The sequence below is a fragment of the Astyanax mexicanus genome, chromosome 18, assembly GCF_023375975.1.
Source record: "Astyanax mexicanus isolate ESR-SI-001 chromosome 18, AstMex3_surface, whole genome shotgun sequence".
NCBI lineage: Eukaryota > Metazoa > Chordata > Actinopteri > Characiformes > Acestrorhamphidae > Astyanax > Astyanax mexicanus.
Window position 1 is genome coordinate 14,333,936 of NC_064425.1, and position 19,804 is coordinate 14,353,739.

General features: G+C 39.4%; 1 protein-coding gene across 1 annotated transcript; it reads left to right on the top strand.

The window, feature by feature from the left end:
• The first annotated feature begins 471 nt into the window (after positions 1-471).
• On the top strand, positions 472-19,344 carry wdr81 (WD repeat domain 81). Its single transcript, XM_007245889.4, has 12 exons — positions 472-699; positions 2,395-2,898; positions 3,761-7,320; positions 7,428-7,535; positions 7,625-7,818; positions 8,822-9,003; positions 9,163-9,328; positions 9,482-9,647; positions 10,906-11,733; positions 13,117-13,262; positions 14,829-15,011; positions 16,311-19,344. The coding sequence occupies exons 2-12, from the start codon at positions 2,540-2,542 to the stop codon at positions 16,635-16,637; spliced, it is 6,219 nt and encodes a 2,072-aa protein (XP_007245951.3). The 5' UTR covers positions 472-699; positions 2,395-2,539; the 3' UTR covers positions 16,638-19,344.
• Positions 19,345-19,804: the final 460 nt, after the last annotated feature.

Sequence of the window (19,804 nt, forward strand, 5' to 3'; positions counted from 1 at the left end):
TCACATGAGCGTTTATCATGCATGGGAAAGCAGTCAAGGAAATACAGATAAAGAAGTTCTCAAAAAAACATAATTTAATGACTTCATGTTTAACCACAGGGAACTGTCAATGTTTTACTCTCCACGTGTTTAAATGCATACAATCAATCCAACAAAAGCAAGTACATCTCAGTATCAGTAATGGGAACTCTGGAAAGAGTATTGGTTTTAAATCTGTCCACCACTTCCCCGAGTTTGTGGTTTGAGTTTAGTAAAAATAGTGAAGGGGGAATTTGCTGGCCATCAGTCTGCAGAGTCACATGAGCGGATTTGTGAGAGCTTGGCGGCGGCTGGAGAAAAGCGCGGATCTATAGATCATAGTATGGAGATCAGCTGTTGGAGCTGTTCGGTGCGGTAAATCCACGTGGCTTACAGATCGCACGCAGGCGCGCTGGCTGAGGCACGTAAGGCGGTGCGAGTCACGTGTTTCACCGACATCAACATCATGGCTTCTATCATTACAGAGGGAGCAAAATATTGTCGCCCAGCCAGAAACTAAAGTCCCCGCTAAGGATTTTCCGCGTGAGTTCTGTGGGGCTGCACAGCGGGCCTTTCTGGAATGACTGAGACACATTTACCCGCCAAGAAATCATGGAGCCTGATATCATGACAGCAGCTGATCAGCAGAGCAGTTTCTGAGCAGCTGACTACAGTGCAGAGGTAAGGGGCTACAGGCTAGCTAACCTAACCTAGCTAACTAGCTGTTAGCTCCAGTCAGTAATAAGAAGCGTTTTTAAAATGTTTATTTTTGTGTTTCTGAGCTAACTAACTAGTTAACTAACTAACTAACTAAGTTAGCTAAATGACAGGATTCCGTAAAATACTTTAACACGATTGCTAGGTTAGCTGTCCGGTGTAAAAGAGAACTTTTATTGATTTTGTGAGTAAAAAAAATAAATACTATGATAATGGGAAGCTCTGCATATTCATTAATTGGCTAATAGAACTTACCATTGTTTTGTGTAATATATTTGTATGCGTAACATAACTTTCAGGACAAAAAGGCTTGTTGATAGAATTTAGAGAATTTAAAATGTCTGATGAAGGACTATATTTATATACAGCTCTGTGGAAAAATAAGAGACCACTTAAAAATGACAAGTTTCTTTGATTTCACCAATTTGAAAACCCCTGGAATATAATCAACAGAAAGATGGATAATCACAAGCCATCAAACCAAACTGAATTGCTTGATTTTTTTCTACCAGGAGTGGCATAAATTATCCAAAAGCAGTGTGTAACACTGGTGGAGGAAAACATGCCTAAATGCATGAAAACTGTGATTAAAAACCAGGGTTACACCACCAAATATTGATTTCTGAACTCTTAAAACTTTATGAATATAAACTTGTTTTCTTTGCACTTTTGAGGTCTGAAAGCTCTGCATCTTTTTTGTTGTTTCAGCCATTTCTAATTTTCTGCTTATAAATGCTCTGAATGACAACATTTTTATTTGGAATTTGGGCAAAATGTTGTCAGTAGTTTATAGAATTAAAGAAATATGCTTTAAGTGTTATGTTGGTAAAATGCATAATACAGCATTAGGTTTAGCAGGGTTCTGTGTTTAGTAATCTTGATAGTAGCTTACATAAGATTACACAAGAAGATTAACTAGCAGTCCAGTGTAAAACAGGCAGTAAATAAATAAAAACACTATGATACTTGGAAGCCCTACTAATTGATTAACTGGCTAAATTACCCATTGTTTGCTTTAATACATATGTATATTTAACGTAACTTCCAGGTCAATATGTCTTGTTGATATAATTTAAAGAAGTTGGTCTGATTGGGAGAAATAAGCTATATAACCAAAATTTCAAACTGTCACAAGTTTTAGAATGGGGTGATTGTCATATCTATTCCTTAAATATTAGCATGTTGCAGAAAAATGTCTTAAGTGTTATCTATGAGCTTTTTCTTAAAAGAAACATTGGTAAAATGCGCAATACACCAATATCAATGTATGTGTACTAATAATCTTAATAGTAGCTTACACAAGATTACACAAGAAGGTGAACTAGCTGTCTAGTGTAAAACAGGCAGAACATAAAAACACTATGATAATGGGAAGCATATTCATTAAATGGCTAATTTACTCATTGTTTTCTTTAGTATGTATAAACATATAACATGTATGTATATGTAACATACTGTAGGTGTAAGACATTCACCTGCACTGTAATTTTGACCACCAAAAACATATAGTATAGTTGTATATGACAATAATGTAGTAATTATTAATAGTCAAACCCTGAATTGAAGAAATAATTATTTTTATACTAGAAAGAATTACAGAGGAGATATCTGGAATAACTATTTCACCTAGTAAAATGTTTTGTCTTTTTTATTCCTCAGAAACTGCTTATTCACTGAAGCAAATGTTCCCCCTCTTTCTGAGCTTCACATGGGGGCATAGGAAAGCCTGGAGGCCCCTCTTCTAGAGGAGCAGGGTCAGACAGCAAGATTGTGACTTGCTCTAGTAAAACCTGAAGAAGTTGTCATGGAGTGGCTGGCATCAGCTATTGAGAGGGACCTGGGGGTTGACCAGAGACAGATTGGACCTGGGCCACGACCCGATGAATTGGTGGCCTTCGTTCCGACCCGTTGGGTGATGGGTCTGAGGGAAGGGAGAATAACTCGCTGTGCACGTTGTGACTGTGCGAGTGATGGAGATATCCGCACCCTTCTCCAGCGCTCGCAGGCGAAGTTCCCACCTGGTTGGACTCGTGTTTGCATCCAAGGCATAAGGAAGAGCAAGTTGGGATACAAGCTTGCCAAGGAGCAAGGCTTCCAGTGGGAGGGGCTCTCCCAGGACTCTTTCATGAGACAGATGCAGAAAGTGTCGCAGTGCAACATCAGGTATTGTTAAAATAAATAAATACTGCTGCTAGTGTGGATATGTGTAATTTCTAGTCAAAACACATAGAAAAAAGGATATGATAGTGTAAATAAGGTGTGAACATCATTTGTCACAGAAATTTGATCCACTGTAAATAATTGAGTATTTCTTTGATTTAGCGTTTCTTTTATTATTAATTATTGAATGTAATTAGTCATTATTCTTTGAATGACTGCTGTATCTTAATTTATTTAAATGACAACTGAAGATATGAACGGAACTCCTCCCATGGCATAACTTAGTCAGAGACAATCAGAACCACAATTCCCTAAGCCTCAAAAGGGATCTATAAAACTAAGCATATGATGTTCAAAAAATAAATGTAAAATTTTGTGTTTTTTTTTTTATAGGAACTTTCCTATAACTGAGTTGGATTATAGAACTTACACAGAGGTTAACAGGGGATTTTTTATTTAATTTCAACGATTTTTCAGATTTTTTGTGTTTGTTTACCATGAATGGCAATTATGAAAGAATTGAGAGCCAAAATGCTCTCTTAAATGCAATTTAATGTCTAAACCATCAAAAACATAACTTTTTCACTGTATTCTAAACAAATGAATGCTGTGTTATTTTGTTCATGCCAAAGTCTTATAGTGGAAAATTCCTCAGTGACAGTGGAAATCCCACAGAATCAGTATTTTCAATTTTCAGAATTGTAAAAAAAAAAAAAAAAAAAAAAAAAAATATATATATATATATATATATATATATATATATATATATATATATATATATATATATATATATATATATATATAAAACTTGACATTTCCACTAGGCCACTTTTTATCTATTCACTGATATTCTTTTCATCCATAGGAATCTTTGGCGGGAAGCATACATGAAGCATGTGCAGCCATATGCCGGACCTACTGAGCAAACACAGGTGTTGGCCATTGATGCCGTTCGCCAAGCTTTGCAGAAACTGTTTGGATGTTCTTTCCTTTCCACTGACCGGGTGTCACCATCCCTCTCTCCAGCCAGGGAAAAGGAGAGAGAGTGCCCTATACCATCCAGCTCCACAGTTCCCAAGCAACATACAGACACTTTGTGTCCGAATGTGCTCCAGGCTGAATGCTTGCTTGAGTCCGGGGAGGTGTTGTACATCGTTTGTCCATACACTCAATACTCTCTTCATGACATTGTCACTTTCAGTCCAGCCAAGCTTGCCAACAGCAATGCTAAAGTGCTGTTTATTTTGTACCAGGTGCTCATAGCAATTCGTGAATGTCATGCATCAGGACTGTCATGTGGAGAACTTTCCTTGCAAGACGTTGCTGTCGATGAGCAGCTGTGCACTCGCCTCAAGATCTCTCTAGCACATTATGAAGAACTGGGAGAGGACAGGGCCACTTTGGAGGATGCAACTGTAAGAAAAGTGCTAAGAAATGCAAAAGAAAGAGGCACTGTGAGTGTGAAAAGCGATGTCAATGTACAGCACTGCCAAGACTGCCTTCATGAGCTCAAAGCTTTGGTCCTTGACTGGGTTCATGGTAGAGTCAGCAACTTTACCTATTTGATGGAACTCAACCGGCTAGCTGGTAGGCGTGAGGGTGACCCCAACTATCACCCAGTGTTGCCCTGGGTGGTAGACTTCACTGTGCCATATGGAAGATTTCGTGATCTCAGGAGGTCAAAATTTCGTCTGAATAAGGGTGACAAACAACTGGATTTCACTTACGAAATGACCAAAGAAGCCCTTGCAGCAGCAGTAGCTAACGGAGGTGGTGGAAGTGGTTTTTCTTCTGATCTTGTGGGATCAGTAGGCCCTGGTTGTTCAGGACAGTCAGATCATCTTCATGTACCCCATCATATCTCAGATGTTCTGTCAGACATTACCTACTATGTGTACAAAGCTAGACGAACCCCCAAATCTGTACTTTGCAGCCACGTTCGTTCTCAGTGGGAACCCAACGAATATCCAGCTAGCATGGAACGAATTCAGGGTTGGACTCCAGATGAATGCATACCAGAATTCTACACAGACCCTTCGATATTTCGTTCTATTCATCCAGATATGCCAGACCTTGATGTACCTCCGTGGTGCAATTCCTACGAGGAGTTCATTGCAGCGCACAGACGTCTCTTGGAGAGCCGTGAAGTGTCTCAACAGCTACACCATTGGATTGACCTGACGTTTGGCTACAAGCTGTCTGGTAAAGATGCTGTAAAAGCTAAGAATGTCTGCTTACACTTGGTGGATAACCACACCCATCTAACTAGCTATGGAGTTGTCCAGTTGTTTGACCAGCCTCACCCACCCCGTCTAGCACCTTACCAGTATTCACCAGCAGAACCTCCTCACCTTGGTCCTGTCAGTGTGTCGGCTTGGCAAATCCCACTACTTGACACAGGGATGGATGGTGTAGATGGAATGGTCCCAGAGGCAACAGGATGTGAATCTAGTGGCTGGACAATGGTTGATAGAGATGAAGATCTTGAGCAAGGAACAGAGGCTCTTGATTCTTTAAGTGCTGTAGCCTCTGCCACCACCACTATACCAGTTCCTGCTGGGAGCTCTGCAGGAGGCAAGACAACTGTAGAAAGCACATCTTTGGCAGTGTCTCCCGCTCATGGTTCCTTTCCTGCAGAAACATCAAACAGTGGCACAAATGCTTTGGGGTCTAGCATTAGGGGTACCATGCTTCAGAGAGGGCCTTCTGTAATGAAGAAGCCAGAAGGGCATGCTGCTTCAAATGGAGATGATTTCAAAGTAGCATTACCTGAAGGATTCAAACCTTTGCAGCCTTTGGAAGAGTTGGAGAAGCTCAATAACTTTCTGGGTAGAGGTTTGCATTCCCAAGTCCTGGAAACAATAGATGTGGACTGGAACATTGGATCAAAGGTCCCCCTGTCTTTTACAGACCTTTTCCACAGAGACATGCAAGCCCTAGGTGTCTTCATTGCGGAAATCTTTTCTTCCTCTAAACTGCGAGGTGTAAAGCCAGGTACAACACTGAGTGCTCGTTACCAAGCAGTAATGAAGCTTTGTTCTGCAAGTCTTCGGGATATCCCACTACCACTTCACCATGCACTTGAGAGCCTTCTGTACATTCGCAAGCATGCATCTGAGACCTATTCGTTGAACTTGCCCTCTACTGGCTCCTCACCAGTTCTCTTCAAGTACGACCCAATATCTGAGGGTCTTCCACCGCCAAACCCTTGGCAACTGCTTAGTCCAGTGCTCTCTCCAATACCGTACCCAGAATATTTCCCAGTACTGCATAAGTTCATCTTCTCCTATCATTCCAAGATGGAGTCCATCAACAGCATTCAGGGTCGGGATATTGTGTTCAACTTGTGGCAGCAGCTGCAGACTCTTCTTCAAGAAGAGATCACTGCTGAGGGACTGGAGATTCTCCTGCCCTTTGTGCTTGCATTAATGACTGAGGAATCAACAGCTGTATATGCTGCCTGGTACTTATTTGAGCCGGTCTCCAGGGTCCTTGGACCCCGCAATGCCTCAAAGTACTTAATAAAGCCACTGATCGGCGTATATGAGAACCCCTGCTGCCTTCGTGGACGCTTCTACCTCTACACGGACTGCTTTGTGCTTCAGCTTATTGTGCGGATTGGCTTACAGGCGTTCCTCTCCAGCCTCCTACCTCATGTCCTGCAGGTTATCACTGGATTCGAGAGTTGCAACACAGGTGCAGGCAGTGAATGGCAAGGACTTAAAGGATTAAGGGGTGCTGTGGGTGGTTTGGGAGAGGAGGAAGAAGACTACGACTGTGAAGATGGTAGACCACCATCCTCTGCCTCAGCTGGCAAAGTTGGAGCAGGCAGTGGAGGTGGTGGCGGAGGTGTGGGTGGTGTTGGAGACGCAGGTCTAATTGACTACTCTTCAGGCATAAGTCTTAGTGACCAGGTGTTTCTAACTGAAGGCGAGGACTTCCAGAATGGCTTTTACGTCAATAACGGCTCATCTCCAGCAGCTGGAGTTTCTGCTAAACAACAGAACCAGAACTCTGCAAACAAAGACCAAGACCAGGAATCTCTGAGTGTGGGGAAGCTAAGTGACAAGAGCAGTGCCAGTGAGGTGTCAATTGGAGATGGCGACTCTACCAAGGATCGGGCAAGCTTGAAGTCTGCTGACAGCAGTCAGGATCTAAAGCAGGCCAGCGATGGAGAAGATGGAGGAGAATTGGAAGATGAAGATGAGACAGTGGAGGACAAAGAGGGCACTGTTCAGAAAGTCCCCAGTCTTGAGCTCACACTGTCTGGCTGCACAGAGGAGTCAGATGTTACAGTGGGGACCCAGGAGAGTGATTTCATGAATGGGATGGAACAAGGAGAGGCTGATAAAAACATAGTGGTTGAGGATGATGACCATGACCCTTCAGAGAATTCTGAGGAGAAAGAACACAAGATATTATTGGGTAAGTAAAAAAAAAAAAAGTTAAAACTGTTATCATTTAGAAATATCGTTACTGAGCAATTATTATTGCTAATAAAATGGTGCAAAAACTTCTGACTTTTTAATCAGATACTGTTTGTAAGACTGTTCGATGGTTAGTTGCAAAACTGGGACCCACAGTAACCTCTCGATATGTAGCCCGGAATCTGCTGCGTCTGCTTACGTCTTGCTATATAGGTAAGAACTGACCATTTTTTTTAGTGTACATTTTATGCATATTTCTAATGTTTGGCTGTAGTTGAGGCTCACTTCTTTTTTTTCTGTAGGCCCTGAAAAACACCAATTTGTCCAATCTGCAAATGAGGAGAGTAGTCTCGACAGTGTTGGAAGTGTGTATGAGAAGAAACCAGTTGTCGGTGACCGGACAGCAAAGCCAGTTCTTGACTGTCTTATTTATATAGCACACCTGTATGGAGAACCTGTTCTGACCTACCAATACCTTCCTTACATTGGCTACCTGGTAAGATCTTCTTTAGCACCCATCTGTTCTCATTATATGATAAAATACTCTGTAACACTACAGACGTGAAGCTATTAACATATGACTATCTCTGACATGGCATTTGCAGGAACTATTGTCAAAAAAATCCAAGTTTATCTAAAAAAATAAATAAAATAAAATAAACAATTGGTAAAGACCTACACTATATGTTTAAGTGTGTGTGGGCTGCTCTTGTAATGAATGCACTCATTCCTGACACAGATTAGCAAATTAACAAATGTACGGGACTCTCTCTATAGCAGATAAATATGAAACGTTTGGCTCTTGCTGAATCTCGGACGTAGATAAGAAGGGTGCAGCAGTTTTGGGCTGTGTCCAGTACTGTTGGTGATGAGGCGGGGTCGTGATCATAACACCCTGACCTTGCTAATCCTGACAGCAGTGCTCATAATTAATCTATTTACTTGTTTTGTTACATTTTAATTTTTGGAAGAAACGGCGAAAAAGCAGGTGTTTCAATACTTTTGCTTGTGTATATAGGGGATTACAGTGTAATACATATTCTGTTTAGCTATGATATGAAATTATAACTAAAATCTAGACAAAGCAAAGAACATGTAAAAAAACTGTTATCCATTGACTGCTTGATTCAAAATCGTTCACATGACTTTTAATGGCTGTATAATGGCTGCTAGCTGGCAAGCTTACTGCTCTCTCAGTGATTGCAGTGTTTTCCATGATTGTTTGCATTATAAAAACAGAAAGCTCTGTTAGGAGGTCGATGCATAAGCTTTTTGCAGAGGTTTTAGATTCTCAATTGCACAGCTACTATTGATTCATGCTCAGTAGATGGGTTTAAATTATGAATTTACATGAATATTAGTTTGTGTCGTCCACTGAGCATGTGCTGCGTGTATGTACAGTATAGCTGTAATGATTTGGTATTGAAGTTATTGAATGCCACTGTTGTGGTATTTACTGTCCTTCATGTGACTGTTCAATCCTTGTGACCCTTCTCCAGGTCTCTCCCCCCTCCTCCTGCCGGCTGAACACTCGTAAAGAGGCAGGCCTCCTGGGCGCAGTGGTGCTGACTCAGAAGATCATAGTTTTCCTGTCAGACTCCACCCTAATGGACATGCTGATGAAAATCAATCAGGACGTGCTGCTGCCTCTGCTTGATTTGCTCACCTCTCCCAAGATGGGGTAAAGCCTCACACAATAGGGTTCTTTTTTTGTTTGTTTTAATTGTTTCTTGTTTTAACGTGGCGTGCATCCAAACTCAGTGAAAGTAACCTTTCTTTTGCAATAAGCTTAAAATATTAGAATATTACCTCTGTTCATTTGGCTGTTGTCTATGCCCAGATTTCCCAGCGGAGTGCAGACTCGTTCTGCACTGTGTCTGAAGACTCTGAGCCTTATGGCTCTCATCTGTCTGCGCATTGGGAGGGAGATGGTCCAGCAGCACATGGCAGACACCCTCTGCCAGTTCTTCCAGGTCTTCACCTTGCTGCACAGTCTGCAGAACCAGGTATCAAGAAGTTGACACATTAGAACAATTAATTTGGTTTAAGCTAGTTTGGTTGAATCAGTCCTATTTTTTGTCTTTATTTGCTACAATATTGCTATTTTAATATTGCTAGTTTAAATAATAAAGATTATTTATTTATTTTTTGCCATGTAGATGGACAATGCTCCCAGAAGGGAGGTCGGAGAATACACATACGTTGATGTCTTCACTCCAGAAGGATCAGAGGTCACCTGTGAGCTTGGTGTTCTGGAAGAACTACAGGCTGTTTTTAACTCTGAGATGGCATATGCGTCCTATATTCCTTTCTACTGTCTTATTGGTAAGAGAAAAAAACAGACATGTATTAAATCTAGTGTTACAATATATTTACCTAAATCAATATCTGAATAAAGTATAAACAGATGTGATTTTTAATGTATTGGAAGTTTAACACCACAAGTCCAACATGTTTTTTTTGCATTCTGTTCTCTGTAATTAGGGCAGTTTGTTGGTTTTTAACTGTTTAAAGGTCTCATTTCATCGTTTTTTTTCATTTTAAAATGTCTGGTTGTGGTCTCTAGTATGCATAAAGGCCACGTGCGATGTTTTTTTTTGTTTCTATTTAGCCCTCCTTTAGTTCACTGAATTCTCTGAAGTCTCTGAAGAAAGACTGGATTTGGTTCTTGCTCATGAATATTCACACATGCAAACATATCGCCTCTGATTGGCTAACAGCACTGCTGCAGAGAACGCCTACCTGCCTTTCCCCACAGTCAGTTTTACAGCTCTAAAACAAAATGTTTTCAGAGATATAGCCTTAGTTATAAAGATATAGCACTAAGTGCTAAGTAAATTTAACCCTTAAACTTCACTTAACGTCAGACTCTCAGCGTTGCTTGGCCACGAGGTGAGCATCCGCACGGCTAAAAGAAATGTTATTAATGCTGCGGTGCGAGTGGAGGCTGCCCGACATTTTCTTTTACCAGCTACTGCAGCCAATGGGGGGTTGAAGATCAGTTTTATATGCAGCATGCCAGCAACCTATAGTATTTCACAAAGAACCAGAGAAAGTGGATTTTAATGGAAGGAGACCTTTAAGTAAGGCTTTCTAATAGGTTTTAGAGCAGTGCTGTGAGAATTTGGTTTTATTCAGCAACATGAGTGATGGTGAGTAAGGTCAGGATGTTGGATAATCATCACCCGAACTCACCTTATCGCCAACTTCACAACTCATCCCAAAAGTATTGGATGGAGCACTATTATTTCAGAGGACACAGTTCCATTGCTCCATAAAGCAATACAGGGCACCCACACATTAGGGTTTATGTTTATTTTCTGCTTCAGAAAGTCATATTCAAAATGTTTAAAATAATATGCATATAATAAAATAATGGATATAATTTAATTGTTTAAGTATTTATTTCGTTTTACATCTTCCAGTATTCCAGTATCCAATGTCCAGAATTACTAATAAATAAACCTGTATTTCTGTCAAGCAGTTAAACAGTTAATTGTTTCATGTTTGGATTTTCCAGTCCCAAAGCTCACGATTTTACTCAATATCATATTAATTTAGCTTTTGTTTTGTTTGTTTTTAGGTGATGCCGCTATCCGCAAGCTGGTTCCCAATCATGAATTGGTGTGGGGTCTTGCTCAGTCTTATCATGACCGAGCAAGTCCAGGAAGCCCAGAGTTCAGCCTAGCTAGTGGTCAAAGAGCAGAAATGGCTGCTTCCTCCATGGGCCACTCCCCAAGCTTGAGCCACCATATTGGTCGCAGCCCCTTCCCTGCTCCCTCCTGTACCTCCACTCCTCTCGGTGGAGACGCCCTGCCTGAGTCTGGAACCTTCGGCAGCCACTTAGTAGGGAACCGGATCCAAGTAAAGCGGGACACAGAGCCGGGCGGGAGTCCCAATCTGGCCTCTATGGACACCTGGGGACGACCGCACGTCACCTATGCTCCACCAGCCACCACCACCACAACAGTGGGCCCCATTTCCTCACTCTCCTCGTCCTCTTGGGTGCTGGGCCACACCCCGGAGGACAGCGCACTGAAGCAGGAGCTTCCTCGCAGTAGCCGCTCTCTGCAGGGGAACTGGCTTGCGTACTGGCAATATGAAATCGGTCTGAACCAGCAGGACTCGCACTTCCATTTCCACCAGATCCGCCTGCAGAGCTTTTTGGGTCACACCGGCTCAGTTAAGTGTCTGGCGTCCTTAGCTGGAGAAGACTACTTTCTCTCTGGGAGCAAAGATAAAACGGTCAAGCTGTGGCCGCTGTATAATCACGGTGATGGTACGCGTGAGGTGGAGCCCAGGCTGACGTACGCTGAGCACCGCAAGTCTGTGTTTTCTGTTGTGCAGCTGGAGGCTTTGCAGGAAGTGGTTAGCTGTGATGGCACTGTGCACCTCTGGGATCAGTTCACTGGTAAGAGACTAGAGCTGCACAGCATTTTTTTCAGCCTCACAATGTGTGCTTGCACTACTGTATTGATTTTAAAAAGTATAAGTAGGTAAGTTGTACTCCCACTGTTCAGATTTTATGACTAGTAAAATAAGTGTTTTTTGTACTATGAGAGTTTTCCTAAATTTTGATTTAAACAATTGCAATGCGTCACCTTGTTCACAGTATCGCAAAATATCACTATACTAGTGCATTTAAAAACAAATGGAATACCATATAGTTACTTTATATCAGTAATTCAGTTCAAAATGTTAAGCTCGTATATTATATAGATTTATTACACACAGAGACTGATCTATTTTAAGGGTTTATTTCTTTTATTGTTGATGATTATAGCTTACAGCCAATGAAAACCCCGAAATCAGTATCTCAGAAAATTAGAATATTATATAAGACCAGTCAGTAATTTGGACAGAGTGGGCAGTGTGCCAAGTCCTGCTAGAAAATGAAATCCACATCTCCATAAAAGTAGTCAGCAGAGGGAAGCATGAAGTGCTGTAAGATTTTCCGGGAAAACAAAACTGCGCTGACTTTAGACTTGATGTAACACAGTGGACCAACACCAGCAGATGACATGTCTCTCCAAACCATCACTGACCATCAGTAAATTTTACATTGCATTTGTAAATCAAGGGAGCAGAGTCTGGAAGAAGAGTGTAGAGACACACAGTCCAAACTGCTTTAGGTCTAGTGTGACTTTTCCACAATCAGTAAAGGTTTGGAAAGCAAATGAATCATATAAGCAATGCTACAATTGGTTTGATACAAAAGAAAAAAATCCCACTTATTTTCCATGACATGCACCAGAAGCAAATTATTTTTTAAAATATTAATTTATTTAACGTATTTAACTTTATTAAACTGTAATCTTTAATAAAAAGATCAAGTCAATATATGCAATATATATTGCGGAATAGCTCAAGTTCGCAATGTCCTTTTTTCACATATCCTGCAGTCCTATTAGAGACCATTAATGCTGCCCACAGATAATGAGATTAAATGAATGATCAGCTTAATGGGCCTGATGAATAGGATCCTAGAAAAGCTTATAAGCTAATTAAAAGCAAAGGTAAATAAAGGCAGCCACATTGTCAAGCATAGGGGTGTATGAACATATTGGAATATAAAAGTCTTGGGATTTAGATCCCACTGCATATGATGGTGAATTTTTATGCTATGATGATTTTCTTAAAATGTGATGAGAAAAAATACATATTCTTTCTTACAGTGCCATAATATATTGCAACATATTGAAATGTAACTAAGACTGTATACCTAGAATAGAACCTGCTCTTACTCTTTGGCTTTGAGTTTTAGAGCTGTTTATTTGCTTTTCTCCATTTCAAGGTAAGCAGATTCGTTCTTATGAAGCACTAGATGGAAAGAATCCCATCACCGCAGTCACTACCATGCCTGCCCCTCACTGCAGTGTTGTGTTCGCCAGCACTGACTCAGTCCTTCGCTTCATAGACCCACGCAAGCCTGGATTGCAGGTACACTTGTCCGTCGTTTGTCAGCTGACATCCCGTCCTTGAAGTAGCCAAATAAATATTTTTTGACTGAGATTGATTGGTCACTCTGGGGCTAATTCACTGACTGTTTCTTTTCAGAATTCACTCAATTTTCTGATCAATAATTTTTTTACTTGGGATGTGTTTGATTTACAATGACAATAAAATCTGTCTTTATAAGAAAATATCAGTGAACAATTCTGCAGTTAAAAACACGCCATGAATCTGACAGAGACTTTTTGTCAAGACTTTTCTCAAGAACAAATTTAAGCTGATTCTTAAGCCAGGGTTATACATTGTTAAAAGTTAAAAGTTCCTTATGAAACTTTTAGAGGTTCTTCAATTTTAAACTGTGGAGGTCCCCTTTAGGGCGTTTGGAGGAACCTTCAAGAATGCTTAAGGTGCTTCATGAAACATTTTCTTTTAAAAATCTTTACTTAAAGGTTCCTTGAAGGTTTTTAGGATTTTAGCCCCTCAGCTAATTCTCAGTCTGTACTAGCTGGCTCTAGTTTGCAGATTTTTTGGCAGCAGAAGACGGAATCTTCTCGCTATATTTACTTTCTTGCTCCCGCGCCAGACAGCTCTGACCAATTGGAGGACACAGCAGGCGCATGTGGTCTATTGGTGCACATTTTGGTGCGATTAGGTTTATGCCTGTATGAAACCTAACCAAACCATGTGAGGGAAAAAATGCTGTAAGTAAACAAACTCATCAACTTATTTGAACCAAAGAAACAAACTACAGGTGTGAAAATTGCCTAAGTTTACTCTGTGTCTTCTAAGTAATGCGAAGTGCTACACATAAAAAATATTTAAATCTGCCTCTGCTGATGCACTTTTTCTGTACTTTAAAACATTGATAGTATTGAGTTTTTTTTTTTTTTAAAGTGCCCTATCATTATATATTATTTTTTACCATATCACCTAACTATTTGTATAATGTACTTCAATAGTAAGGCTGCACTAATAAGGTAATAATAATAATTGAGACCCATTGTGTTTGAGGTAGGGGTGTGCCATATTGTATCGTGTGCAATAATATCGCCAATATAGTGAATGATTAAATCCTGAAATATCATGCCATATCACCTAGCCCTAATTATCACATCAGGGTACTACTTTTTGCTGTTCTAATTTCCCATTATATATCTACTAGAGACCATCAGAGATTATATAAGTCCAGTATTATTCATTTTACTTTAATCCTGGATATATGGAGATATATGGAGTGCATTATTAGTATCATGACATTCTGGATCATGGACTTCTGTTACAAATCTGATAAAATTCTTGTATTTTTTATATCTCAGTTAGGGGTGTACCATATCATATCATATGCAATAATAAAATTTAATTTTAATTTTGTTGCAGTAGTGTATTCTTAAAATATCTTTTTTTTGTTTTATTGTTTTGTCATATCATGAAATATTGTAATATTATTTTAGGGCCATATCGCCCACCCCTAATGTGAGGCCTGTTTGTTTATCCCCATGCTTTATCTTTTTCTTCTCTTCTTTATTTAAATATATTTTTTTGTTCTCCTCCTAGCATGAATTCCGCCTGGCCTACAACAACATGAGTGCGGGTCTGATCCGCTGCCTGGCTGTGAGTCCTGGAGGAAGAACGGTAGCAGCCGGTTTCTCCTCCGGGTTCGTAGTGCTGCTGGACGCACGGACTGGACTGGTTCTGCGTGGCTGGCCTGCTCATGAAGGAGATATACTGCAGATGAAGGTGAGTATGAACCTGCTGCATTCTTGCAGGGATATCCTGCATGTCACGGGGCTACAGCATGAGGCAGGTTAATGTAAATACATCATAAAGCCTGAAAACTCAGGTCATTTCAGATTACCAACATCTCTTTGATTTCACAGAATTGAGTAAGGGGAAGTCACAAGCACATTTATTGCACATGTTAACTGGACATGTAGTAATATCTGTTGAAATCTTAGTTCCTGTGTTGTTAATTAGTTGAGCAGATTCTTGAGGATTAAAGTTTTGCAGACTTGATTTTGTGATTTGATCCATTTAAGAATTGGCTACAAAAAATGCAAAATTCTTTTTAAATCATAATCATAAATATATAATCATAAATACAGTCTCTGTTTTGTTTTGTTTTTCTTATAAACTAGGCCTACCTTCATAAGCCTTTTTAGTTTTTGAGTTTGTAGCACAATGCTTAACTTTCTGCAGATTGAGCAGTAGCTGTACCCTTTTCATTTGCTCAGAAGCAGTCAACAAGAGACTACAGCAAAACAAACTTTACTTAACCTCGATTATCAGGGTCAAGGATTCTGTTCCTGCCTTTGCAGTCCTACGTTTGGACAAATATGGACATGGGTTACCTATTAGGAACACGTTTGTAACCTGTGCTGATCATTATGCACAAACCAGTCTACTTTTGAATCTTGGTATTTTTTTAGATTCTTGCTTGTTCTTTTTTTTTTTTTACTGTTTTAATTGGCCAATACCAATTTCAGAGGGCTAAAGAACACCAAATACGCAAATGTTGGGACAGTATAAAAATGCTAAAAAAGAGACTAATATTGACTCTGACTTTAATTAATTACAAACAGTATGAACATAAGATCTATTTTATATTTTGTCTTGTCAGCGTATTTTCATATATCCATTCCTACATTTTAGTAATGCAGTACATGCCACACATTCCAAAAAATGGGGACTTAATAATGGCTAGTAATGAGATATAAATTAATAAATTATTTATGATTTTAAACAGTTGATTATAATCATGATTTGGTACAAAAGGCTTTGAGCAGCAAAGATTAGCAGAAGATGTCCAGTTTGTCAACAAGTGCATGTGAAAATGATTGAAATTGCATGTTTCATTGTGTGTGATTGTACTTATCCAATCCAATAAGGTGTTAGACTGTGCTCTGGTGTTATGTACTCATGTGCATTTTATGACCTCAAGCTGTTCTAATGTAATTCTAGCTTAACAGGTTTCACATTTTTCAGGAAACCACTTCCTGAACATATTTTTTGTCTATGATTATGTTTTATGTCTTGCAGGCGACTGATGGAAATTTGCTGGTTAGTTCCTCTACTGATCACACTCTGACGGTTTGGAAAGACCTCGAGCACAAGCCCCTTCACCAGTACAGGACTCCTTCCGACCCCACCCACGCCTTTGACCTCTATGGTGCTGAGATTGTGGCAGGCACTGTATCCAACAAGATAGGTGTTTACTCCATGTTGGACATCTCTGCCAGCCCAGCGAGCAGCACCAAGCTCAGCTCTGAGAACTTCCGGGGGACGCTCACCAGCCTGGCTGTGCTGCCAACTAAGAGGCTTCTTCTGCTGGGCTCTGAGAACGGTGCCATCAGGCTACTGGCTTAAGCGAACAATCAAGACCAGCACAAGCAGTTTTCTGATTTTGAGTGTCTCTTATAAATACGTTTGTTGTACGTGCCACTCCTGGCTCATCCTCCTCCTGCTCCACCTCCTCCAAATGAAAGAAAGTTTTCATGCCCTTTTCAGCTGGGGGGGAGAGAAGCTTGCCTCAAGTCATTTAAGGAGGACTTAGTGCCTCAATCTTTAGTAAAGTTTAACAAAATTAGTGCAACTAATTCACACGCAATCAGAATCAAAGGATCAGCTTCACAGAACAATTTTTGATTTTTACGATTTTTACAATTTATTTATGGAACTCATGACTGCACAAGCTGATGTTTATGTATAGAAAAAAAATCGAGGATGAAAATTCTTATCCTGGACAAATGAAGGAATGATTGAATGGTTTCTTTAGAAAAGTGGATAAGAGGAACTGCTCAGGAATGTTGAGCCAAGCATGGTTCTGGTGTAGTGTTTACACTTTCCAAATAGATGCACAGAATCACCAAAAAAAGGAAAAAAAGAAAAGAAAGAAACCCACTGTGAGGATCATAGATCAGACCTTGTCAATGCGATCATGTCACCTTACACCAGATGCACTCAACAACTATGCAGTATTCATGGATGCTCATTTTAGTATTGTGTTATGTAGTATTATATGTTTGCCACAAGCCCTCATTATTTGTTTTATGGTGCATTTTCATAACTTTCTAAATCATGAGTAACTTCAGTCATAATCAAACAAGTGGACCTTTCTCAATGATATGTTAACAAGTATAAACAGTCCCAGGGTATTGGTCCCTGGACCGTCCCCCACAGTGGATAATAATAATAGAGGTGCTTTTGAAAATGTATTATTTTTTTAGTTTTTGTTGTTGGACCTCTTTAAATATGAAATATATCTAAAGTTTCTGAATTGGAGCACCATGTTAAATGGGCAAGTACCCAGCCATAGATTATTATCTATGAGCGGGCTTTACAAATAATAGGTCAAAAATCCCAGGTCAGATGTGATTTTGCTTTTTTTTTTTTATTGTAACGGTGCGTGAACTGATGAGTATGGTAAATTGTTTTTGAAAATAATCTATCCTTGTAATAATAATAATGATGATGATTATAATGATTTAACCTCTTATCTTATGTATATCTGTAGTAATAATAATTTTATATTTATGATGTATACATATATATATATATATAAACTTCTATAACCTAGAAACTAACCAAGTGAATTGATTATAGGAATGACATCTATACACACAAACAAACACACACTGGAGTTTATCCTGTATACATTCCAGTCAAACCATCATTTAATTTACGTTTAACCCCACCCTTTGATAAAATATGTTACGTGAAAATTGAACTATGTTATATCATCAACAAGACTGGATTAATATGGCCAAGTACAAGATAAGGGTAAAGATGAAAAGAAAGATCATCTCCTGAATTTATGGTAATCATAATTACTGTATGCTTCGAGATTGATTCAAGATATACAGTTCCTAATTTTAAATCTCTAACATCACTAAACAAATACTGCTTATATTCTTTTATCAGAAAAAAAGCTTTATTCATATATGATGTATTGCTCGTTTACCTGCAAGTTAAATCAAACAAGACCAGCGGTTTTAAATTTCTTAGGTGACAGAAGCACAGAAATAAGCTTATTCTCTTTCTCTCAACTCACAATTCAAATAAATCAAAATAATTGTGTAGACATAGGAAATTTTTAAAATACACTGACACGCCATGCAAAATCTCTTGGGACAGGACCTAGGAATTAGTCACATGTCCCATGACTTTTGCCACAGGCTAATGAACACTGAACTGAACTGCATGGTATGAGTGGGGAGTCTCCAGCACTGAATGTGTGCGTGGTTTCTGCCAGAGTCGCTTGTCTGTTCACCAGTTCACACTGACAGTTCTAATTATATATATATATATATATATATATATATATATATATATATATATATATATATATATATATATATATATATATATATATCAATGCCCCAACACCAGGAGGGTGAAGACTAGCACATGCCTCCTCTGATACATGTAAAGTCAGCCACCACCTCTTTTCTAACTGCTGCATTGCCGAGTAGCATCACAGCGTGCTCGGAGGAAAACACAGCGACTCGGACATAGCAAAGCCAATTGTGCTCTCTTAGAGCTCCGGCAACGGATGGCAGGCGGCATGACCGGGATTCGAGCCAGCATCTCCCGATTACAGTGGCAGCGACACTGAAATTTTCTAACCAGGTGCAACCAGTCACAATCAGAACAGTCGAAGAATACTAAATGCTGGCATTTTGTAAATTAAATTTTCCATCCATCAAGCACTCACTATTAGGCCTTGAACAAAATCTGATATGTGATGATTCCCATCACCTTGCCAACAGCACAGGCTAGTGTTCTGCCTCACTCACAAGTTTTCGGCGATGTAGGTGTTATCAACTGCCAACCCTTGGCTTGACTTGGCATGTCAGTAAATGTAGATCAACATAGGTTGATTTTAAATCAGACAATATGTAGCAACTGCAAAACACTGGATTATTTGTTTAGCCCCTCTTGTTACTGCTCTCATGAAAAATGTTTCATGTTTTTTTTCTGCTTTTTTCCTTTTAAACTATGTCATGTTTTCCTTACAAACTCAATCTGTCAAAAATAGTCATGATTTGAAGTAAAGAAACAAACTGATCTGAAATGTTAGTTGTTGCTTTGTTATTTTGTTATACTCTGTTAATGCTAGTTTGTGTGGCGCCCCTAAGGTGACATCATGTAAAAAAAAACAAAAAAAAATGGTGAGATCCTAATGTGTGGCCACAACTTATTAAGGCATGGGAACAAGTTGATTAAATTTAGCTGGAGAATACTAAAAAGTTTGCTGTTCTGTAAATGGATGCCCATGAAGAAACTGAATATTACATCAAAGCTCCTTTAATCCAAGAATAATAATTATCTCATTCACACACCTTAATAAAGCGTAGCCATGCATTTCTTTATTTTTTAATTTTTTAACATGATGTCACCTTAGGCTCTCCATAAGTTTTTGTGTATCAGGATAAAAAAATAAGGAATTAATAAGGCTACACAGTGTATGTATAAAGCATTAGCGTACCCATGTGAATAAGAGGGAGCTAATCAGTTGATCTGCTGGTTTCTTT